The following is a 25,753-nucleotide window of genomic DNA, read 5'->3' on the forward strand; positions in this document are numbered from 1 at the left end:
GAAGTCGCTCAGTTGTGTCTGACTCTTAGCGACCCCATGGACTGCAGCCTACTAGGCTCCTCCATCCATGGGATTTTCCAGGCAAGAGTACTGGAGTCGGGTGCCATTGCCAAATACCCTACAAAGCCAAAAAAATGATCAGCTGGACTCAGATGCTACTGAAGTCTGGTGCCAGGGGCCCATTTGTAACCTACAGACTCAGGGTTCTTGGGATGAGTAAATTAGATTCAGGTATACTGGGAATCCTCTAAAAATTATACACCAAATGTTGTGTGTATGTGCGTGTGTGCACGCGTGTCCGTGTATGTGTGTGCATGCATGCATGTGCACTTTTCTAAAGAATGATTCCACAGTCTCCTCACATTCTTTAAGGCTCCATGCCACCTGAATGGATAAAAACCATTACCTATTACAGATATTCTGGTCCTTTGAAGAAACAGCATCTAGATAGCTCTCCCTCATCACTGGCTCCGACATGCCCAGGAGTACCAAGTTCACCACCAGTTTATGAATAGGCTTACTTACTTCATTTGTAGGCACTCAGTCTTCTCCTGGGATCAGCCATGAGCCAGTAAGTCATGCCAAGGAGTTTGGTATCAGCAAAGTCTGACTAAATCAGTTCATTTCTTAGAAGCTGACAAGAGGGAGGTTATATGATTAAATCCAACCCATTTGATATTGTCTGTGAGGGTTGATACAACAAAATACTACAGACTGGATAGCTTATAAGCAACAAGAACTTACTACTCCAGGTAAGGTTCTTGAGGCTGGGAAGTGCAAGAGCAAGGCAGCGGCGCGGCCCTTTCCTGGAGCATGGGGTAGGCCGTCCCGCTGTGTCCTCGCGTGCTGGGAGGGGCCAGGGAGGTCAGTGGGTCACTCCATGAGGACTCTACCCTATGACCTCATTACCTCCCAAAGGCCCCATCTCTGCATTCCCTCACCTATGGGGGTTAATATTTCAGCATGTGAATTCTGGAGGAGGAGGGGACACAAACATCTGGGCAGAATGGATATTTTCCACAAATATTCTCCACTAAGACTGTAATTTGACACCCAAAACAGCACTGGCTAGAGACAACGTGAAAATGAAATGGGAACACATGAGTGCTACCAAGATGTTTGGTCCATTTTAAAAAATTGTTTTTCTTTGTAAGCACTGAAACCTGGATTTTATGGTCTATGCTTTGAATTAATAACAGGTTTTATAGTTACTGCCATATATTTTGCATAATTTTAACAGGCAAGGCTTAACTGGCTCACTGAACTGTATCTGTGTGAGACTTTAGTTTTCCCATAAAACAGCAAATGCCAATAAGATAGACATCCCTGTTCTAGGCTGTTTACACTTCTAAGAAGTAAACAGGCAGTTATTACATTAAAAACATTCCTTGTGTGTCAGCAACATCTAATTTTAACCTGTGGGGCTTTCAGAGGAGGAACTAAGGGCTAGAGATGGCACAAAGAACCCCCAAATATGCCTGATACCTAAACCCTGAAGCCTGATCTGATTCCACTGTGGCTGAATAAACCACATGCTTCTCAACATCGCTGTTGTCTTCAGGTACAAAATGGGATAGTATTGGCCACTTAGTCTATCCATAAGATCCTCTTATTTTCTAACTAAGAAACTAAGACTCTCTTAGTTTCTAACTTGCTTTGAGACAGTAACTTGGAAGCATTTTGCAGACCCATAGCAAGAAGTGTCACTTTTTAGACTGGATGTAAAATAAATTAAGTGGAATTCTGAATTTCACATGCATTAACTTCCCTTAAAGGGACCAACATAGCAACTTGGGCAGAACCTACAAAAAGCTCAGTTGAGGTGTCACCTCCTCGGTGGCCAACTTAATTGCTCCCTCCTTTGTGCTGGCCAAATAGTGTCACAATTGCTAGCTGTTATGTTGGTCTCCTCAACAGGCCAAGGTCCTCTGGGGCAGGCACTATGTTTTATTTATCTCTGTATCTTGGGTAGTGCACATAAATTGCCAGCTTGCTGACTGCAGGGATTCATTTAAGGAGAGCCGAGTGTTAGGCCGGAATTCCATCCCAATTCAGAATACACTCTGAAGTGTGCCTACCAGTTCACATGCCTTGGTAAAAGTACTGAAGGACCATGTACTTCCTGTTTTCACGTGCAAATCACAGCAGGAAGGGGGGATTCTGACCACACTTCTCAGGGCCCCAGTAGGGTGAGAATATTAGAAAAACCCTGATGACTAAAAATAATTCAACTCAATGATTCAGCAAAAGCATTTCTCGGTGCCAGGCACTGTTCTAAGCTTTTATCTCGTGGGAGCCTCCTTGTAAAGCACAGGACTGTTACTGTATACATTACATACCAGGAAACTGGCACAGAAAGGCAGAGTTACTTGCCAAACAGACGAGCCCTATGTGAGTATTGTGAGGATTCTCCATGCCTCTCACCTCTGAAACAAGGCAGGGTGAATCCTTTTTTCCTCTGTGTTCCCACAGACCCGCTACTCAGGCCCGGACCTCACTGCCTTGTGCTGTGACGGGAGATCCATGTGGGTCTCGCTGGCTGAACACTGAGCAGCTGGCGGACCGGAGCTGTGTGTTTCTCGGTCACCTCTCTGCCTCCCCACTTAGGGTAACCGGCTTACAGGAGCTTCTCAGTAAGTGTCCGCTGAATAACCAAATGAGGGGAGTCTCTTTCCAGAATGACCACTTCTGAGGAATTCCCCGGAGCAGTGGTTGCCAACCATTTCGGCACCAGGGACTGGTTTTGGGGAAGATTTTTTCCGGTTGGGGGAGGGGATGGTTCCAGGATGATTTGAGCACATTACATTTATCGTGCCCTTTATTTCTATTATTATTGCATTGTGACACAGAGTGAAATAATTAATACAACTCACCATAACGCAGAATCAGATCATCAGCCGTTAGGTTCCCATAAGGAGAGTGCAACCTAGATCCCTTGCACGTGCAGTTCACAGCAGCGTCCGTGCTCCTGTGAGAATCTATTACTGCTGCTGATCTGCCAGGAGGTGGGGCTCAGGCAGTGATGCGCATGATGGGGAGTGGCTGGACATAGATGAAGCTTCGTGCACTTGCCCGCCGTTTACCTCCTACCATGCAGCCTGGTTTCTAAAAGGCCACAGATGGCTATCAGTCTGTGACCCCGGGGCTGGGGACCCCTGTCCAGAGAAAAGGATGAAGACAGACTCATCCTCTTGCCTCAGTTGTCTCTGCAACCTCTGGTGAATGTAAACATTTAACAAGGACTCCCTTGCATTACTGTTTATAGTGAAAAAGGAAAAGACTACTTACAGATCCACCTCATGTAATAGGAAAGTGGTCCCCAAGTCACGGCATAGGCATCTACTGGAAAGCATGCTACCACTAAAAACGAGGGGGCAGACCAGCAGCTGCACGCAGATCAAATCTGGTGTCGCACCAAACTTGAATCAATAGGCACAATATGTCTGTGCCCTGGAACACATATTCTTGGAGGAAGAGAACACAGAGCTGAGTGGATCACATGCTGCAGTAGACAGCGTATCATGCTGTAAGAAAGAGATTAGAAACTCAGGATAAAGCCCAGGACATTTACAGGCATGTGCTCAACTTTTGCTTTTTGAGGGCATGAGAGTGCACAGTGGGGGCCGTCAATAGCTCTACTCAAGCAACGAACGGGTTCTAAAGGGGGAACAAGCCAACAGGCGGATTATGGTGGATGTTTTGACAACAAAAAGGCATCTGTATACTTAGTCGCTGGGGTCTTTTCATTTTTTTCAAGTATGCGGCTAAAAATCATAGGGTTTGAAAGTACGCATCAAACACAAAGGACGTTGAAAATCACTGGTAAATAAAAATCTCTAATGGCATGGCAAGATGGTGATACATCAAATAAAAGAAGCCAGTTGTGAAACAGCATGTATATACTGTTTATATTACAGAAGGGATATGCAGGCATGGCAGAGGGACTGGAGGACAGAGAGCAAAACTGGGCTGTACAGGGCTTATCTTTGGAAGATGGGACTAGAAGCTTATTGTTTTCTTTTTGCTCACTGGTATAATTTTTCACTGCTACAAAAAAAGCTGTTCTATGTATATACTGAGAAAATTTCATAGAAGTTAAAGTTTTTAAAAAGTTAGGGGCGTGCTCATCCATGTGTGTATGTGCACACACGCAGGTACACCCCAAGCAAAGTGGAGTAAGACTTTTCATCTTTATTTTTTGGCAGCAGCTACAAATCCTCTGCCACATCATTGTACTCACTCAAAATTTTATTGGGGGATAGGCATTCACTAGGATCATAGAATCTTCTGTACAAAAACACACGGATGTGCCTTGCAGGTACACCCCCTATCAGATTCTCTTGGGTGGCAGGCAGATGTGATGCAGACCACTCTTCTCAGCAGGAGGTAAAAACCAGGCAGTAAGCTGATACTCATTTCTTCCATTCTGCAAGTCTTTTGCAAGAACATGAGCAGGCCTAAAGGGTCACAGTTGCTTTTTGATGGTAGAGACACTCTGCTCCTTAAGAGCGACAAATCAGAGCTCCCTAATAACCTGGCAGCCCACCGTGGACAACTTCATAAGGAACTGTCCTTCACTGGCGACAGAGCGCACAGGTGTCTGTGTGTGACAGATGCCCAATAAACAGCGGGAAGGCCCCAGCTAGTCATCAGTGCATGCTCAGTCACTTCAGTCGCGTCCAACTCTGCGACCTTATGGACTGTATCTCGCCAGGCTCCTCTGTCCATGGGGTTTCCCAGGCAAGAATACTGGAGTGGGTTACCATGTTCCCCTCCAGGGGATCTTCCCGACCCAGAGATCAAACCCACGTCTCTCCTGTTTCCTGCATTGGCAAGTGAATTCTTTACCACTAGCACCACCTGGGAAGCCCCTAGTCATCAGATCCACTAATAAAACGTCATCTGACTGAATGCAGTCCAGGCCAGCTATACTCACTCATCCATAGATGTGGTGAGAACAAAAGCTGAAATAACTCTGTTAGAAAATCCAGGGGGACGAACAGCAAACCAAGTCCAGAGTTCAAAGTGACAAGCAGTTATTGAAGATACTGTAGAAGTACAATCAGTCACTTAGTGCAGCGATGAGGCCAAAAGTGTAAGGATTTTACAAGATCATGAATTAATGACTGGACTACAGAATGGAAAATTAGAGGTGATAAGGCCAGTGAACCAAACTGTTGGACTGTTAAATAACCAATCCTTTTTAGGAAAGAGAATATGGTTACCAGACATCTGACCGAATGTAATTAACACACCGCTGTCATCGTCTTGAAGACCTACCTTCTGTCAAACCTCACTACTCCATATGCTTCTCCTTAGAATATTTTTCCCTTTGAAAAATTCTGAGTTAGGCTGGTATTGGGAAATTAGATTCCCAATATTTAGATTCCCAATTATTAGATTCTCCAATAATCCCAAAGGATGGATCATAGATGGGAATGTTCACCTGTTACTCTTTAAAAAAAATTATTATCATTTATTTATTTGGCTACCTGGGTCTTAGCTGTGGCATGAGGAACCCTTGATCTTTACCTGCAGCATGCAAACTTTTAGTAGCAGCAAGTGGAATCTAGTTTTCTGACCAGGGATCGAACCCGGGCCGCCTGCATTGAGGGCGTAAGTCTTAGCCACTGGACCACCAGGGAAGTCTGTACTCTCTTTATTGGACCCATAATAGCATTAATAAAAGCCGATCACCTTTTAAAGCTTAACCAGAAACATGGTAACAGCACTTCTTCCTACAGAACCCTCAGCTTTAGCCACTGTTCCACTTGACCTGGGAACTGTATCCATGTTTAGCCACAGCAGAGAATTAACAGCTACCATTTCCCAAGAGCTGATGATGGGCCAGGCACTGGATGAGCCCATGGCAGATGATACTCTTTTACTTGTCACAAATATCTTGGAGGTGAGGACAGTCATTGCCTCACTCTACAAATGAGGAAACTGAGGCTTAGAGAAGTGAAGTAACTTGTCCGAGGAGATGCTGCTAGTAAACCACTCCATCTTGCTACGGGATGGAGCTCACCTCTTGCTCAACTACTTCACAGGCTTTTTGTGAGGTCCAAATGAGATCCTATGTATTAAAGGCCTTGAAAACAGTAAAGCATTTGACAAATAGCATGTGTTATTTTAAAAAGTCAGAAGACTAAGTCATAGTCCTTAGGAGCACAACGCTTCAATCATCACGGCTTCAGGAGAAAGACAACACTGTCCCCCAACCTCCAGTTCTTTAAATAAAGGGCACGGGATTTTCTTAAGCAAATCTTTTAAAGATAAAGGGCTCAGGTCTGCATTCTGGTACTTGAACTGGTCTTTGCAGGGAGCTTTAGTGTCTTAACTTCAATGCAGACACCCTGCCTGAACTATTCATCCTGACTAGAGCAAGCAACTATTCCACTGTTACTATCAATTCCGTTCCAAAGACACAACTACAATAATTTTACACCCTAAATCTAGGCAATACAAGAATGAAAGGGGAAAAAAAAACAAGCAATACTTCCTCACGAAAGGGCTACATTATATACAGCAATTTGTTTTTATTATTATCATCATTAATAGTTAAGTCCACTGTATCGTTCCCAGGCAACATAAAAGTGGATGATTTATACACAGAACACCTGCATTTTTTTTTTTTTTTTTGAACCAGTAGGACTCACCAGTCTATTAAAAGGCAACCACACAATTAAAACCTGCACAATTCAAAAAATGCAGTATTTGAGCGATTAGAAAGTCAATTGTCAATTCATTCCGGCAAACCTGCTGAGTAATCCCACTTGTCAGGTAACATCAAGTGCAGATTCCACTATGCCCTCTCATCTAAAAATCACCATGACAAACAACCCCACCCCCAAGTCTACCTGCCCTGGTGAGAGTCACGATTCAGCCATGTGACTAGCCCCAAGCACGGACGAGGGCCCAGTCATTCCAACATGTGCTGGAGCACCGAGGGGTCCACGTCCACTGCCTGGAGGCCCCTGTGCAGGCTCTGGAAGGTGGCCTCCTTCCCGAAGCGCTGCCTCCAGCGCACGAAGGCCTCCACCATCTGGGACTGCACGTTGTGGGGATGGTTGGCCTTACAGCGGTAGATGTCTGTCTGGGACAGCCCCAGAGACAGCACCACAGGCTCCCACTCAGGGCCCAGCCTCAGGGCCAGCTGGTTGATCTGCTGGTCGGACGGGGAGCTGTGCAGGATGTGCGGGGGGATTCCAGTCATCCGGTCATCTGGGGAGGAGAAAGACACCATGGTGAAGAGAGGGAGCCGACACATTAGAAAGTGAAAAAAGTGTTAGATGCTCAGTTGTGTCTGACTCTAAGTGACCCCATGGACTATAGCCTGCCAGGCTCCTCTGTCCACGGGATTCTCCAGGCAAGGACACTGGAGTGGGTAACCATTCCCTTCTCCAGGGGCTCTTTCCAACCCAGGGATCGAACCCAGGTCTCCTGCATTGCAGGCAGATTCTTTACTGTCTGAGCCACTAGGGAAGCCCAAACACACCAGACGGGCAGGGGCAGGCAGAAATGAAAATGCAGGGGATGACACACATCCCAAGTGTCAGGGCCAACTTTTAGTCTTCACAGGGGCTGCTCAGTAAAAAGCCATATGTAGGGGCTTAAGAAGCACTTAGCACCTAGGGATAGGTTTATTACAGAAAATGTGAAAACAAGAAAATAAAAATAACTTGAAATCCCATCAGAGAAACACCCATTCAGAATACTTCGATCTATTTCTTTTCAGTCTTTTATGCATAAAACATACATTTAGGATTACACTGCAGGTACTGCTCAGATGTTAAAGAATCTGCCTGCAATGCAGAGGACCCAGGATCCAGGTTCAATCCCTGGGTTGGGAAGATCCCCTGGAGGAGGGAATGGCAACCCACTCCAGTATTATTGCCAGGAGAACTCCATGGACAGAGGAGACTGGCAGGCTATAGTCCATGAGGTCACAAAGAGCTGGACACGACTGAGCAACTAACACACACGAAGCTTTGTAACATGCACTTTTCACTTTCACCTCCTTTCCTAGGGAGGCCAAGCTGAAGCTTCTGGCGGCATCTAAGCATGCCTTTGTGGCCCTCCTCCCTCTGGAACTGGCCTGTGGTGTTGTTTCCTGTAGGAATGGTCAGGGTAGAGGGTAATTTGCTAGAGGGTAATGGGCTGTACCGGAGAAGGCAATGGCACCCCACTCCAGTACTCTTGCCTGGAAAATCCCATGGACGGAGGAGCCTGGTGGGCTGCAGTCCATGGAGTTGCTAAGAGTCGGACACAACTGAGCGACTTCACTTTCATTTTTCACTTTCATGCATTGGAGAAGGAAATGGCAGCCCACTCCAGTGTTCTTGCCTGGAGAATCCCAGGGACGGGGGAGCCTGATGGGCTGCTGTCTATGGGGTCGCACAGAGTTGGACACGACTGAAGCGACTTAGCAGCAGCAGCAGCAGCAGCAGCAATGGGCTGTACAGAACAGCTAGTCTCTCCTGACCAACTTGAACACCTCTAAGAAAAGTGACAGTTTCTACAGAAGCATGACCTAAGAAAGGCCCGAAGCAAAAAATAAAACCTAAAAGGCCATGAAGGAGCAGCACAGATCACAGGAGGAGAATGACCACCTGGCTGAGCTCAGAAGAGGAGAGCAAGCACGTGCTGCCAATGGGCAATGACAGAACCTGCTACTGCACTTCGTAAACTGGAGCCCTGTCTCCCCAAGGCCAGTCTGCTGAGGGAGTCTCACATCAAGTGAGTCACTACAGATGTGCTGAAAGGTGCCACTAGTTATATAGAAGGCCTTCCAGAAGAAGGAGATTAAAGCTAAGTCCTGAGCATGAGGAGAAGGAGCCCAGTGAAGAGAAAGGAAAGGAGGGCACTCTGTGCAATGGGTCAGGCATCTGCAAAGGCCCCGAGGCAACAGAACGTGGCAGGTGAAAGGCAGTCACTGCAGCAAAGAGCAGAGGTTGAGACACGCTCCGAACATCCAAAATGATGGTGCCAGTTATAGGCTAGAACAGGACTGAAAGCTCGGATTTCCATATGACAGCACCTCGAACTATACTTTCCATCACCAGCATTCCAGGAATTCAGGTCAATCCCACTTCACACTCACAGCTCACTGTTTGGATTTATGAATTCAATGAGAAGGCAAGAGGCATCCTGTTAGAATAGTTGATATCTTCCATGGATCGTACCTTTGGTCTCTAGTCAGTTGCCAACAGCTTAGGCACAAGTTGCAAAAATATTGTCAAGGACTCTTTCTGGTGTCTGTCAAGACTGCCTTTTTTTTTTTTTAAATGACTAAGAAGCAAATTATAATGATACTACTGAGCAGTATCTTATATTAACACTGGCACTTCTATGGCTTTTATAAAAATATGGGCTCATTTTTTTTTAATTCAATTTTAATTTAAAAAAAATTACACATGTGTTCCCCATCCTGAACCCTCCTCCCTCCTCCCTCCCCATACCATCCCTCTGGGTCGTCCCAGTGCACCAGCCCCAAGCATCCAGCATCGTGCATTGAACCTGGACTGGCATCTCGTTTCATACATGACATTTCACATGTTTCAATGCCATTCTCCCAAATCTTCCCACCCTCTTCCTCTCCCACAGAGTCCATAAGCCTGTTCTATACATCAGTGTCTCTTTTGCTGTCTCGTATACAGGGTTATCGTTACCCTGTATGGGCTCATTTTAAAACTCAAATATACAAAAAAAAGAAAACAAAATTTGCACTACCCTACCATCTTATTGACAGTTTGTGAACATCATTCCGGACATCTCTTTATGTGTGTATACTATGAGAAGGAGAATATAACGGTCTTTTCCAATAAGAGTTACTTCATTTGGCTTGAATATAACAAGGAAAACCAGCAAAGGTTGAACTAAATGACTTTCTGATCTACAATTAAATGCTTAAAAAAAAAAAACAAATAACAAAAAACACAAATACACAGAATATTTAATGCTGAGAAAAAATTAATGAAAATTTAACAGGTAAACAACATGTTTCCACATTAATGCTGTATAATGAACATTTATATTCTCTCTCTTTTTTCTCATACCTCTTGGTTTTTGCTGCTTCTATAATTTTTATTTTGTTGGATGCTCAACATTTACATGCTTCTGTAATAATAATTTTCCCCCATTGATTAGTCTTAAAACTACATTATAATGGTTTGAATGTTTACCAGTGTTTTTTGTTGTTGTTATTGTTTTTTTAACACAGTTTTTCTGCTCTTGAGTCTGTTATTTTGATTTGAATCTCAATTGGTCAGTCTCTTCTTCATAGGGTGGTTTTTTTTTCCAAGAAAGGCTCATGGTTACTATATTCCTTGAGTTCTTTCAGATCAAGACTATCTGCTGAGTGCCTTCACTGTTGAACAAGAACAATATTTATAAAAACAATGTCATATTATATTATATCTTAAATTATGAATACAATTTTATATTGTTTAATTTTATTTCTCTTACATTTGTAGAACTTGCTCATATTTTATGGTAGAGAATGCTGGTATGGAGAATTCTGATACTAACTTCATCATCCTCCTTTTGGTATAACCTGCTTTTTCTCTCTGGAGTTTGCAATACTGAAGCTTTAGACCAGAGTTTATCTTGGTCACTCTATATGCAGCATGGCCTTCTGACCAAAGATTTAGTTCTTCTTTTCAAAAATATCTTTCTGAGTTATATCTTTGCATTTTTTTTTTTAATATTCCTTATGCTGGGTGGTTTTGCCTATCTTACACAGCTATCATTTTCTCTTATCATTTCAACTCCCTTCCAGTGATTATCTCATGCCTTTCCACCATGCCATTCATTTGACTACCACTTCAGGCTATTCTGTATTTTTTTCCTTTTGGTTCAAATCTTATATCATATTTCTGTTGCCAATTATTCTTGGCCCTTCAATCTTTAAAAATCCCTTTCCACTGCACACCCATTAGGATGGCTTCTATCAAAAAAAAAAGTGCTGGTGAGGACGTGTAAAAACTGGAACCTTCTGTGCTCTTGGTGGAAATGTAAAATGGTGCAGCTGCTACAGAAAACAGTTCCTCAAAAAATTAAACATGGAATTATGATCCAGCAACTCTAATTCTGGGTTATATACCCAAAAGAATTGAAAGCAGTGATTTAAAGAGATATTTGTACATCCATCTTCATAGCAGTATTGTTCACAACAGCCAGAAAGTGGAAGCCACTCAATCTATCAAGGGATAAACAGATAAATAAAAAGTGGTATATTATACATCAGAATATTATTCAATCTTAAAAAGGAAAAAAAATCTGACTCATGCTGCAAAATGGCTGATTCTTAAGGACATTATCTTAGCTGGAATAAATCAGTCACAAAAGAGACAACTACACCATGATTTCACTCACATGAGGTACTTGGAATAGTCAAATTTGGTGGGACAGAAAGAATGATGGTTGCCAGGGCCTTGGGAGGGGCGAATGAGGAGCTGCTATTTAACGGGAACAGTTTCTGAGTTGCAAGAAGGAAAGAGGGCTGGAGGTTTGTTGCACGACAACACGGATGCACTTAACCACTGAACTGCACACTTGGAAATGGAAAAGATAGCAAGTTGTATATTTTACCGTGAAAGATAAAACATGAAAAGGATCTTGTTTAATCATACCAGTGAGTTTTTATTTCTGCCAAATTGACACTGAGCTCTTCTACAGAATGAAATGGCTGTGAGATTGAGTTTTCTTGGTCTCGGTTTTCCCCTAGACCAGATTGGCTGCACGTTTATTTTTCACAAGCCGTGTTCCTGTCTTTCATTCCTCTCCTGTATGCGGCATTTCCACAACATTGAGACTCATCTTGTTCATACTTGATGTGGGTATCTCTGTCCAGAACTTCTGTTTGGTCTCCCACAGTAAGTTGATGTATCCTTGACAGCCCGTTCACTTACAGGGGGTTACACTCTGAGGTCGGCCGTGGCTCTCTACGTGGTGCTATGCCCCGAAGGAAGGGTAGGACCCACAGGGCCAGGCTTTGCTGGAGGTGCTATGCACTGATTTTTGTTTTTCTTTCTTTTTTTGTTTAATTTTAATTAATTTATTTTAATTGGAGGCTAATTACAATATTGTGGTGGTTTTTGCCATACATGGACATGAATCAGCCACGGGTGTACATGGTTCCCCCATCCTGAACCCCCCTCCCACCTCCTCCCCATCCCATCCCTCTGGGTTGTCCCAGTGCACTGACTTTGAGTGCCCTGTTTCATGCGTCGAACCCGGACTGGTGATCTATTTCACATATGATAATATACATGTTTCAACGTATTCTCTCAAATCATCCCACCCCCGCCTTCTCCCACAGAGTCCAAAAGACTGTTCTTTATATCTGTGTCTTTTTTGCTGTCTCGCATATAGGGTCATTGTTACCATCTTTCTAAATTCCATTTATGTGCGTTAATGTACTGTACTGGTGTTTTTCTTTCTGACTTCACTTTGTATAATAGGCTCCAGTTTCATCCACCTCATTAGAACCAATTCAAATGTGTTCTTTTTAATAGCTGAGTAATATTCCATTGTGTGTATGAACCAAAGCTTTCTTTTGGCTATGGTGGGTCTTGGTTGCTATGCAACGGCTTTCCCTTGTTGCAGTGAGCAGGGGCTACCCTCTAGTGTGGTGCACGGGCTTCTCATCGCAGTGACTTCTCCTGTGTGGGAGTCAAGGGCGCTAGGGTGCGTGACCCACTAGGGGCAGTGCACGGGCTTACTTGCTCCAAGGCATGTGGAATCTTCCCAGACCAGGGCGCGAACCAGTGTCCCCCTGAGTTGCAAGGTGGATTCTTAACTACTGTCCCACCAGGGAAGGCCTGCTCTGTCTTTTGAAAGCCAGTTAAAGGTCTTATACCAGAACCTGCTCTGCTGGGGTGCATTCACTTCTGTGATCTCTTTCCCGTTTAACTGGGGCGAGAGCTTGCTTCGAGTTGCCTTCCCGCCTCTGCAGAGGGTGTTGCCTGACATCACTGAGGCTGCCCACCCTCCTCAGACAGCTTCTTTCCAACTGACCTGTATGACTGGGAACCCTCAGGCTACTGGCCCCTCACCTTCCTTTTCCAGCATCACTCCTGAGGGGTCAGGATGGGAGGTTTCCTTCTTTGCCTCGCACTTTTCAAAGTGCTTGGCATAAAGCTGTGATCGGCTTTCTTGTTTGCTGGGCTCTGCTTTTATTCTGAACTTCTTTTTGGGTCAGTTCAATGGGTGCTGGGTGGGAACATCTGTGACTCTGCTACACTCTGTCATCATTCTGACTCCTGGCCAACTGTTCATGCAACATATGCTCTGAGCCAATGATGTGGAAGTGAAGGCAGTATTTGCTCTACTCCTCTACCCTCTCAGGGTCACATATCCCTTGTGAGTACTGTCACATAACTGGGAGATGGCCAGCAGTCTGCAGACACAGAGTTGAGCAAAGATAACTGGCACACAGGCATGACCTAGCCAAGAGCAAATCAAGCCTTTCCAAGGAGATCTTACACACACACACACACACACACACGCACGCACGCACACACACACGCACACACAGAATAACAGCTGTTTGGGTCGTCTGACCTCTGTCTGGAAAAGTATCCTCAGGAAGCCCTTCAAGCTCATGAATTCTGCTGAATATGAGGTTAATTAAAAACGAGAGCCCTAAGGCGGTAGTGTCAACTCCCAAGGACATACTACATCAAATCAGGTCAAGCTAGAAATTAATCCACTGTGACCATCTGGCCACTGTTCCTCGATGCTTGATGTGCTCACCACTGGTGGTGGGCAAGATGATGCCAGGGGTACACAGGGGAACATTTTGTACTAGAACAGTCATGTATCTGTCTTAACATGGTTAGGAAAGTACAAATAGCATTTCAAACCCATGATTGCAAGGATTAAGGCAAGTAAATTAAAAAGCAGATGTAGAATGACCAAAAAGTAACAGACCGAAAAAAAAAAAACCCACATAAGTTTTAAAAATAAAAAGTAGGTTTAAATAACAGCATTAAATTAGCAATTCAGGTGATACAAAAATAAGGCAGGAATTGTACAAGTAGAACAGAAATGACTGAAGCTTGGGAAGTCCAGCGTTTCTCAACAAGTGAGCTCCTGGCATCTCAGGCGGGACAATCCATCGTGTGGGGCTGTCCCCAGTGTACAGCAGGGTCTGGAGCACCCCTGGCCTACACCTACTAAGTGTCAGTAACATCCCCATCCCAGCCTGAGCACATGTGTCCACGTGCCCTGGAGCGAGGTAGTACTACCCCTGGTTAAGAACTACCCAGGTACTGGGGCAGAAGAATGTCCATCCTTTAAAAAAAAAAAAAAAATCCTAAGCAGGCAGCTAACTCCTTTTATACTGACAACTGTTCTCCCTTACATAGATCCTGTCTCTTTCATGCAATCCTTCAATCCCATTCTTGGTGAAGTTAAAACTTGCCCGTTTCAAAATATCATTTGTTGACAAACCCATCTACCATGATGAAAATCCATGTGAAGGGATGAACACCTCCAGTACTCACCCACTGCCATCTGCCCACCTCCCCCCTACCTCCCCTCCACCCTCCAATTCTGTGGTCATGACATGAATGAAATGTGCACGGTGATTCCCCTTCTCTACCACTATCTCTTCTTCCCACACTTGTGGCTAACCATAGCTGCTCTGGGCTTAAATCTTAAACACTTCCATACAGCTTTTTTGTTTCTTATATAACATCACTGTCTCTCAAGCTCCTTATTGGCAGAGACCATGTCTCCTACTTCTGTGTCCTTCCTTTACAAACTTTAGCCCCTTGCTCAGCACAATATGGAACTTCATGTATACTTTTCCAGTAACTGATGACATTCTTAAAATCAAAGGGTTATCCAAGTCAAGTTTCCAACTCACCTTCTCTAATAGCTACGTGTTTCTGACTTGTTACAGAAAAAAGTCATCACCTCCAACAAACCTCTGTGCAGACAGCACTCTCTGCTCTACCCTGGCTGGTGAGGGAAAGTCCACAGGCCCAGTGTCCTGCCCGGTCGACCTCTGCTTTGTACCCTGCATCCTACGATATGTGGCCACCTTAACAGTGACCTGAGAAGAGGACCTATACAGAGTTCAAAAGCACAGTTCAAAGACTGAAGGCCATGGAGTAAGGGAGAGGCATGGCAGACATGTAAATGGCTGCTGGAAAAGTCAGATGAAGGCGCAGTCAGGGGTCTAGAATTACTGCAAAGGATGTAACTATAGAACTCCCTTTTAAACCTGTTATTTGGAGGTACAACTGGAGGTTTTGTAAGCACATATGAGTGCTTTATAAAGTGACTCAGTTGCAAATGGGGTACTACTTTGAAAAACCATACATTTCTTTGGAGAGCTGGTGATACATACCACACTCCTTAACTCACTGATGGAAGTGCCATATGCTTCAGGTTTGCTGGACCAGGAAAAAAAAGAGTTGAGCTAAGAAACTGTGCCTTCTAGTATAGCCTTTAGGAGAAAAGGCTAAAAACCCTGCCTCAAGGACATTTAAGGCCTCTGCTCAGGTCAAATCTACTAATGTGCCATGGATCAAAGCAAGACATGTGGCCAAGACCAAAGCCAACAGGAAAGGAATTAAATCAACTCATGGGGTGAGAGGAATTTGAAAATTGCTGAGCAATGATCTATAAACATTTACAAGTATACTAATAAATTCTTAAAATGTAGATGAGGTGATATATTACTAGGAATATATAAAACACCAAAGCTGGTATAGAACAAAATAGAAAAGTTGAATAAACCAAAGTTTCAAACATACCGAAGTGGTAATCAAAGCCCTAAAGAGCCCTGGGCTCCACTGGTTTTTTACATTAGTTGTATCAAACATTCATGGAACATTTCATTTCCTATCTCATGTAAGTTGTTCCAGAAAATACAAAAAGAATGAAAACTATGTAGTCCATTTTATTAGACTCCTGTACTTTTTATCCCAAGCAACAAGGAGAAAAAAGAAAAATCAGAGGCTCACTTCAGTTATAATTTTAGATGTGAAAATCCTAAATAGTAACTATTTGAGTTTTTTAAAATATATTTAAAATAGGGGTGCCTGGTGGCTCAGCGGTGAAGAATATGCCAGCCAATGCAGGAAACACAGGTTGGATCCCTCAGTCCAGGAGGGTCCCACGTGCTGCAGAGCAGCTGGGCCTGTGCGCCACAGCTACTGAGCCCACATGCTGCAAGTGCTGAAGGCTGCAAGCCCGAGAGCCCATGGTCCACAGCAAGAGGCCACTGCAGTGGGAAGCCCGCACGCTGCACCCGGAGGGCGGCCTCACTCGCCACAAGTAGAGAAGAGCCTGCGTAGCAACGCAGACCCAGCACAGCCAGGAATAAAATAATACATAAAACTTAAAAGAGTTATGGAAGAGAAGCTTTTTTAACAGGTTTAACAAATATTTAAAAGGATATAGTGTAAACAAGTAGAATTTATCTCAGGATTATAATAATCTCAACATCATAAAATTTACCAATTAATTCAACATATCAACAGTCAAAAGAGAAAATTCATTATTTTAATAGATGAAAAAAAGAGATTTGATGAAATTTGATACTTATTTATCATTAATTTTCTTCAAAAACTAGAAATATGAGCAGTCTTTAAAACTTAATAAAATTATAAAAATCTTCAATAAGCATTTGATTTAATGAACTTTAAAATGTATCACCTCTAAGAATGGGAAGAAATATGCCCACTAGAACTACTATATTACTATTGAATACAGTAGTAGACAGTCCTGTCCAATGCTGTAAAGAAAGACAAAGAAATTATGTATTAGCACTTGAAGGGAAGCATTTTCAGACTATATGACCTAATAAGTAGAAAAAGGCCTGTATCAATAGACAATTCATTAGAATAAGAGGGTTGAGCAAAATTGTCAGATACAAGATCAACTCAAAACAAAAATCAACAAAACAACAAAACCTTATAGCAATAATCAAATACAAAAGAAAATAAACACGAAAACTACATAGAATCTAGAATTAAATTAGCAAAGATCACATAAGACCTCTGTGGGGAAATTTTTAAGCCTTTATTAAAAGATATAAAGCAAGATTTGAATAAATGGAGAGTTATTCTTGTGCTGGCTGGGAAGACATTATTATGACATAAAGAGGAGAATGCTTATAATGACAATTAAAATTTCATAATGGGGTAAGGAGAGGCTTTCTCCAAACTGGGGAAAACTAGCTAATTCTACATAAAAAGAAACTGGACTTTTATATCACACCATAAACAGTGACAGAGTCATGTGGATAAAAGGCCCAAACATAAAAGGCAGAAGTATAAACTTAATGGAAAATAACACTGGAGTATCTTTATGACCTGTGGTGGAAACGGTCTTTATTTTGAGTTTAAGGAAAAACAATGTATTATTTTTTAAAAATTGAAGTACAGTTAATTTACAGTGTTGTGCTAATTTCAGGTGTACAGCACAGTAATTCAGTTTTACATGTGTGTGTGTATTCTTTTTCAGATTCTTTTCCCTTATAGGTTATTACATTGAGTACAGTTTCTTGTGCTATACAATAGGTCCTTGTTGGTTATCTATTTTATATAGTGTAGTGTGTATATGCTAATCCCAAGCTCCTAATTTATCCCTCTCTCACACTGGAAGTGACTTTTTAAGTGAATACCCCAAAGATGATCAGATGAACCTTTTACATCAAAGGAGATTATGATTCAAGTTGACAGAGCAGAATGGGAAAAGACATCTATTGATGTCTAAAACCAAAGGGGACATAATCTCTGGATTTATAAGGTACTCCTGAAACCATAAGAAAAAAGATAAGAACCTCCAAAAGCAAAAGGATAAAGAAATGACCCGGTGATTCGAATTAGAGGAAATGTGAAAGCGAATATATAAAGAGATGCTCAAATGCAGAAATTTAAGAAATAACAAATGAAATAGCAACGATACATTACTTGATATGCATAGAAATCTAGACAATACAAATTTTGACTGGGATGTGTCAGAGTATGAAATTTTATTCACTGCTGATAAGAATGAAGACTGGGCAGCCACTCCATCAATACAAACAAGTCAGCCATGTGAATAAAACGGAATATAGTATATAACCTTGTTCCACGGTGTATGTACCCAAGAAAAATTCTGAAAAAGATCGATAAGGGATGTGTACAAGGCTGTTTGCACAAGGCTAAATAATCTGTATTAGGAAACATATATACATAAGCCTGTAACCCAGCAATCCTGTTTTGGGGCTTATGTATCTCAGAAGAACTCCCATTCAGATCCATGAGGGGCTGTGTATGAAGTGGTTTATATCAAGTAAAGGAGCTGGAATCAACATAAGAGCTCATTATGAGGGAAATGATAGATAAATATGAAGGAGCACATAGAGAATACTATGCAGTCAGAAAGGATGAACTAAAGCCAGTGTTAAAAGAATGATCTCTATAACAATGTGAATTTTAATATCTATGTCTAAAACAACACCATTTATAAAAAACATATACAAATAAAACAATATATAAGACAGAATAGTTACTTATGGAAGGGAAGGAAATGTGGGGAGGCTGCCAGGCTGACAAAACTGCATGACAGGCCACCTCCCAGGGCCCACACATTAATCTGGGTCCCTGTGCGCAATGGTCCTGCAGAGAAATCCCTCTGGGTCAGGGACTGGCTGCCTGGAAATGAAAGAAAAGCACCTTGAAAAGAAAAGTAATTAGAGCCACTTGTTCTGGTAGATAAGCACAGAGAACAATCAGGTGCCCAGAGAGGTGCAGAAATATTAATAAACTGGTCTAAAACTGATTTCCAGCTAGATGAAGGTCCTACTGCAAAATGCAAGTAAGTCATACCTATTTGTCATGGAAAACTTGATTTCACCATCGAGTCTGTGGAAGGTCAACAACAAGACTATTAGCAATAATTGAGTTCTCACTGAGTTAAAAGAAGGGAGGCAGGGTGGACAGAGCTCTGGGCTAAGAATGAGCAGGCCTGGCTACTATCTAAATTCAAATCTGCCACCAACTTGCTATAAAACTGACTATATCATTTAGCCTCTCTTGTTTTCTCATTTGTTAAAAGGCAAAACCAGATGATTTCCAAGGTCTTATTTAGATATGACATATTACACTATCTTTTTAAAAAGGAATTTTATTTCCTGCAGGTCTCATCATTTTCCCCTACTTGTCTTCTAAAAGAGAACCAAGATTTTGGGGGTTTTAGTGATGTTTTATGGCTTGTTTCTGCTTTTAAAATATTGCTCATGGAAATTTATCTTTCTATAGTAAAAAAAAAAAAGAAAGAAAGAAAAGAAAAAGTTAATTGAACATTGGTATAGTAAATTTTTTCAAAACAGTATTAAAAACTTTAAAAGTTCACATTACAACTTGCTGAGCCACTCATTTGTCTCACATCCTTGCACAGACCTGACCCATCTCCATCAATTTACCATTCATCCTGCTCTGAACACAGCAGGCTGCCTGGAGCCTTAGGGTCTTGGGCTCGCTGGTCCCTCTTCCTGGAATACTCTTCCTCTGACTCCCTCCATCAAATGTGACTTCTCGATGGAACCCTGCCTGACCGCCCGATTCCCAGTTACAACTCCCATTCCACTCTGTGATTCCCCCTTATCCCCGTATCACCTTCAAACATACCATGTATTCTAAGGATGTGCTATATTTGCTGTTGCTGACTCTCCCCACTCCACACACAAATCCCATCCCTGCCATAATGTAAGCTCCTCACAGGAAGGGAAATGTTGTCTGTTTTGTTCAGTGATGTTCAGTGTTGTATCCTAGGCACCAAGAACAGAACATAGTAGGCACTCACTACATAAATGAACACTGTTGGATAAATGGACAAATTAAATGGAATGATCCACTACAATTACAACATATTCATTTGGTTGTGTTCTCTATGGCTACAGTACTACCAAGAGTGCCTACTTTTAGTTATTTAGCACTTAAAAACTAAAGAAACTATTGTATTATCTGGGAGTGAACAGATTTTTAAAAGGCAGGGGCAACTTTATAACAGGAAGATATTGTCAAGGTTAAGGGTGTGCAGGTTCCCATTCTTTGTCTGAACTGGGCCGCAAGGGACTCTTCCCTCTACATCGATGTTTAAGAGAATCAGAACCACTGACAGACCCCAAGATGGCTTCTGGGTAAATACTCTGGTTCCAACCCACTAGTATCTAAGGAAATAAAAGGTAATGAAAAGAAGCCATTCCCTGCCCCCCGCCAAAAAAAAAATGGCAGAACCACACTCCAAAACCTCTCTGAAGTTGCATCAAACTCAACTTTAAGAGAAAGACTGATATCCCCAAATCTGGAAAGGAAAAATGAATTATGTGGGTTTTCTTCTCACTTTCTCTCCTATGACTTCAGTAGACTGGGGGTGGTAATTGCCACAGGGAAGGATGGGAAGATCAGAAACAGGAACAACCACAACAGACTGTTGTTCTTGGAAGAAGTGATGAGACATTTCACAGGGTCTCAGGAGAGACACTGCAGGGCACAGGTGTTACCACGTGGCCCACACAAGCAACTTGGATGAGTTCAATCCTCTACCCAACTCTTCTGCCGGTGTGTGCCCTTAAGCTAAAGGAAGTGGACAGAATAGGAAACATCCAGTCCTCAAGGGGCAACAGATAGAGGGTTACAGGAGTGCCAAGGAGAAACCACTCCAGTCTGTTACAGCACCAAAGGCTGAGCACGGCTGCCCAAACGTGGGCAAGATGGAATGAAACGGCACAGCAACTAACACTCTACCATAACAAGTGATTTTTAAAGGGGACATTATATTAAAAAAAAAAAAGATAAAAATTCATGATCCTCAAGGAATAAGAGAAAGTAATTTGTCGTAGAATAACTTTAAAGCATAATAGAAACATGAATATAGTAAAAACAAGAACTTAGCAATGAGACAATCAAATAACAAAATGAGATTTTAAAGGAAGCTTGTCATACTAAAATGATAAATTGATGACCAAATAGCATCACCTATAAACTAATACATAAATTAGAAATACCAAAGAATAGCAGTAACATGACTCCAAATTATTCATATTCAGGAAAGGCTTGAAATCAAGGCAGAATTTAAAGCAATTAGAGAAAAATGCTAGATGTAGAGGACAGAAAAATACAGTCCATTAAAAGGTTGATGGGTATTCCTGAAGTAGAAAATCCACCCCAAAGTATTCAAAAATCTAACACAAGAAAATATCCCTAAAATGGATACACAATGGAATCTAATCTCTACGTTGAAAGAGCAAACTCTGTTTTAAGAAAAAAAACTGACATAGAATAACCAACTATGAGACATATTCTGGCTAAATAATTGAATTTCCAATTCCAAAATGTAATTCTTCAAGTAGAAAGAAAAGCAAGTTGTATACAAGGAGAAAGTCAAATTTCTTCACAGTGCTTTAAATGCAAAAGACAAAGCAATTTCACAAAAATGTTTAAGGAGGATAAAGTGTAGTCTCTGAATATTATTCTTAGCCAAGATGATTTTCAAATAGAAAGATAATCAGTAGATATTGTAGAACATAAAAACAACATAAGAATTCACTTTCATTTTGAGCCCTCCTTTAAAAGTCTTGACAATTTAGTCAGTGCAATGAATAAAATAAAAATATCAACAGTGGCAAATGAAGGATGGGCAGATGGAAATGGTTTGCTTCAGATGCAAGCAATAAAGAAGGCATTGTTTATAGAGAATTTAAAATTAGAAATAAAACCACTAAAAAATCAGTCTGCTTTTCATATAACCATGTAACAACAACTTCAGCAATGCAAATGATAAAAATATTCCTCCTTTCTTGAGTGGAATGTTTTCCTACCAGACAGTCTCCTCTAAGCCCCCTGACTTGCTTCTTGAAAACGGTGATTTGAAAGCCACAGTAAAAAGATCAGTACTGGATATTGAATTTATTTAAGTATAAAACTAATTTTAAACAACTGAACATGTCTTGATTATATGAAAACAGTAATATAACCAATCAAAATCAAGGCTAGATGATAGAATACTGTGGAATGTAAACACTAAATACTCTGACTGCATGAAAATAACGATGTAATAAACCAAACTCTAGACGGGAGGAAGGAAGGAGAGTGCGAGCGCCTGTGGGCTCATTTATCATGGCGGGGAAATCCCTATGGTCTGAGATGGAGACAGCAGCAGGCAGGACAGCCTGTGGCAGTAAATGAGCCCTGAGTCTCATGACTTAACAGAACAAGAGTCCATGTCTCACTCACATGCCATCCACCACAGCCTCACAGGACTCTTTAGGGCAGTGCCTCCCTGAGCTGGCACTGCGTTCCATATCCACACTGGCATTATGCTCCTCCACATTCACAAATCACATAAATGTTCATGCTCACCAAGACAAGGAAAGAAGGGGTGAGAGACTGGAGATCTGGCAATTAAACACAACCATCCGTGAGTGACGCAAGTCATTTCTGCTCACATTGTGCAGCTAAAGCCAGTCATAAGATCATACATAACTTGAAGGGAGTAAGGAAAATGCAATTATCCTGTACTCCAGAACAGGGAGAGAACTGGGTGAACACCAATAAGATCTACCAAGAAATACACTTGGAGAAAAAGAAAAGCCAGAACCAGAAACATCAAGTTCATCATCTCTTTTCTTAACCTAAGGGGGGAAAAAATAACATCTCCTATTGTGCAAAAAAAAAATGTTTATTTAAATTTTAGTAATTTCTTAATTCTTACTTTCTTTTTATCCAGTTAACTTCAAATAAAATTAAATACATTAGTTTTAAAATTTAAAAATTAGCAGTATATGATTCTACTTTAATGAAAGTATTTCAATCTATCTACCTACCTATCATCCATCCATCCATTTTTTTCATCTGCAAACAAGTTTAGAGAGATGTCAGATGTCCAACAGGATGTTCACTTAATGAGGCTTATTTCTGAGTGTTAGGATTTTTTTTTTATCTTTTTTTTTTTTTACTTTTTTGCATTCCTTCAATTTTTTAAATAATGAGCATGTATCACTTCTTTAAACACAGTAGAATCATTAGAATCTGAATGAATTAGAAACAACACTTGGCCTTCTACTATCAAGCCTTAAAATCACCAGATGGCAAAAGAGGAGATTTTTTTTTATATATATATATGGCACCAGGAAAGGAAGAGGGATTAAAGGAGTGCTATTTCATGATTGTTATACACTGTATGGGCTTCCCAGATTGCGCCAGTGGTAAAGAACCCGCCTGCCAATGCAGGAGACATAAGAGATGCAGGTTTAGTCTCTAGGTCGGGAAGATCCCTGGAGGAGAGCAAGGCAACCCACTCCAGTATTCTTGCCTGGAGAATCCCATGGACAGATGAGCCTGGTGGGCTACAGCCCAGAGGGTCGCACAGAGTCAGACACAACTGAAGTGACTTAGCACGCAGACTTAGCACTATCTGAAATGATAGAATGGGTAAATGCTGATAGCTTCAGGCCAGGCAGCTAGTTTGAATCAGGTATGTAAAGGACATACATTTCTATTCTACCAATTTTTGAGACATATCTTGCTGATACAGGTCATTCCTACCAAATATGCAGTGCTTATTGAGTTTAACGGAGGTGTACTATGGAAACAGATTTGGTTTTTCCCATTAAAAAGATATGGACGTCAAATGCAAAAAATACAATTAATAAATTGAAGAGGAAATACAACTTTTAATCTGAGTCGAGTAACCCATTATGCACAGTGGGAATGGTGCTAAGAGAGCCCACAGTACTTTTGGGGACCCATGAAAATGTTTTCATTTCTTTGAAAATCTGAAGAAAAAAGTGAACTTCAGGTCAAAGAAAATATTTGAATATATAATACTAATATAAATGCAACTATTAAAAAAAAAAACGTTTACTTTGTATTAGAATACAGCTGATCAACAATGCTGTGGTAATTTCAGGTGGACAGCAAAGGAACTCAGCCATACATATACATGTATCCATTCTCTCCTAAACTGCTCTCCCATCCAGGTGAATATATTTATCTTTATACCAACCCAGTCATTAACTGTACTTTTTTCATACTTTTTTATGGAGGAAAAGGCCCACAGAATCAGCAGTGCCTCCAGTCCATGAAATTTCATAATGTGGCCCTGTTTCTGAATCACAAATTCATTGGCAGATGGCAAAAAATTACTTGGTTTATTGAAACATGTACTTAAAAAACTACCTTTCCAACTTAAAAACAGTGTAGCTGTTGACAGACAAAATTCCAAAGTACCTTGTCAGTTACTCAGAGTGCACGGATGACTAATGTAAATTTTCAACATTAATGACAACACTGTTTTTTTATGGTCTGCTGCTGCTGCTGCTAAGTCGCTTCAGTCGTGTCCGACTCTGTGCGACCCCATAGACGGCAGCCCACCAGGCTCCTCTGTCCCTGGGATTCTCCAGGCGAGAACACTGGAGTGGGCTGCCATTGCCTTCTCCTATGGTCTACTAGCAGATGACATTAAAGCCATTCATACGGAAGTTGCATGATAAGGATATAAAGTTTTGAGGCTTTTTTTTTTTTTTTTCCTTTTTTTTTTTTTTTTTTTTTTTTTTTAATGCCCTTAAGTTAAAAATCAAACATCAAATTTCTTTTTTTTTTTTTTACATAATCTCACCCAAGGCAATGCCCTCCTTTCATCTGTCTCCTTTCTGCTTTTTAAAATCTCATTTCTTTTAGTACCCTTCGTGTTTATCTTATATTTATTTCACCTATAGTGTTTGGAGGCCTATCTATTTTTCCTACCTGTTATCCCTTTCCTCTTCCCCTACTCTCAGGTGCATTATATTCCTGGGTAACTCTTTGGTGTCATCCTGAACACTTTCATCTGAATCCCTAATAAACAATTAATGGATTAGCAAAGCCTCTCAAGCTATAATGTGCATGAGAATGACCTGAGGAACTTGCCAAAATATAAATTCCTGGGTTCCACTTGGTTCAAACGTGTAACCTCAAAGTTTGTATTTTTATAAAGACTCCAGATACTTTTAAGCTGATCGATCTGGAAATTGAAAATCACAAGATAGAAAGGTCAAGGCCCAGAAGTGGTAATACAGTGGGCCTCTGACCAAAAGTAGGCAGAACAGTTCTTAAGATACTAGATAGTACTTCCCACCCCCCTTTTCCTGTGCCTGATTTCATTCTTCATTATGTTAGCATCTCTAACAAAAGTTTTTACTTTGAACTAGAGGCAACTGGTTCAGCTCTGACTCTTCTTATCTACCTCACTGTTTGGCTGCTGTGTTTTTTTTTCGTTTCATTAAGTCTTTGCAGCTTTCAGACCACTAAGCTAGAAGTGGTCTCTTCTCTTCTGAACGCCTGACACACTTACTCAATGTATCTCAGCCTTGGCCCTGTTAGTATTTGCAGGAGTCAGCACAGAAATTAAGAGCAAAGTTTCTGAAGTCATTCAGACCTGGGTTTGAACCTCAATTTTACCACTTAATAAATATTTTTCTTTAGGTGCATAAATTCAATGTTCAGTTCAGTTCAGTTCAGTCGCTCAGCTGGGTCTGACTCTTTGCGACCCCATGAATCGCAGCACGCCAGGCCTCCCTGTCCATCACCAACTCCTGGAGTTCACTCAAACTCACGTCCATTGAGTCGGTGATGCCATCCAGCCATCTCACCCTCTGTCGTCCCCTTCTCCTCCTGCCCCCAATCCCTCCCAGCATCAGAGTCTTTTCTAATGAGTCAACTCTTCGCATGAGGTGGCCGAAGTACTGGAGTTTCAGCTTTAGCATCAT

At 41.6% G+C, this 25,753-nt stretch overlaps 1 protein-coding gene across 1 annotated transcript in view; it reads right to left on the reverse strand.

Moving 5' to 3' along the window:
- Positions 1-6,524: 6,524 nt before the first annotated feature.
- The window catches only part of CRADD (CASP2 and RIPK1 domain containing adaptor with death domain), a 192,950-nt gene continuing 173,721 nt past the window's right edge, over positions 6,525-25,753 (reverse strand). Inside the window, exon 3 of the mRNA XM_010839697.1 lies at positions 6,525-7,224. Coding sequence (XP_010837999.1) covers positions 6,923-7,224 — 302 coding nt within the window. The 3' untranslated portion in view covers positions 6,525-6,922. The remainder of the gene's footprint in view (positions 7,225-25,753) is intronic.

This window comes from Bison bison, unplaced genomic scaffold, assembly GCF_000754665.1.
Source record: "Bison bison bison isolate TAMUID 2011002044 unplaced genomic scaffold, Bison_UMD1.0 scf7180017864133, whole genome shotgun sequence".
In the NCBI taxonomy this organism is placed as follows: Eukaryota; Metazoa; Chordata; class Mammalia; order Artiodactyla; family Bovidae; genus Bison; species Bison bison.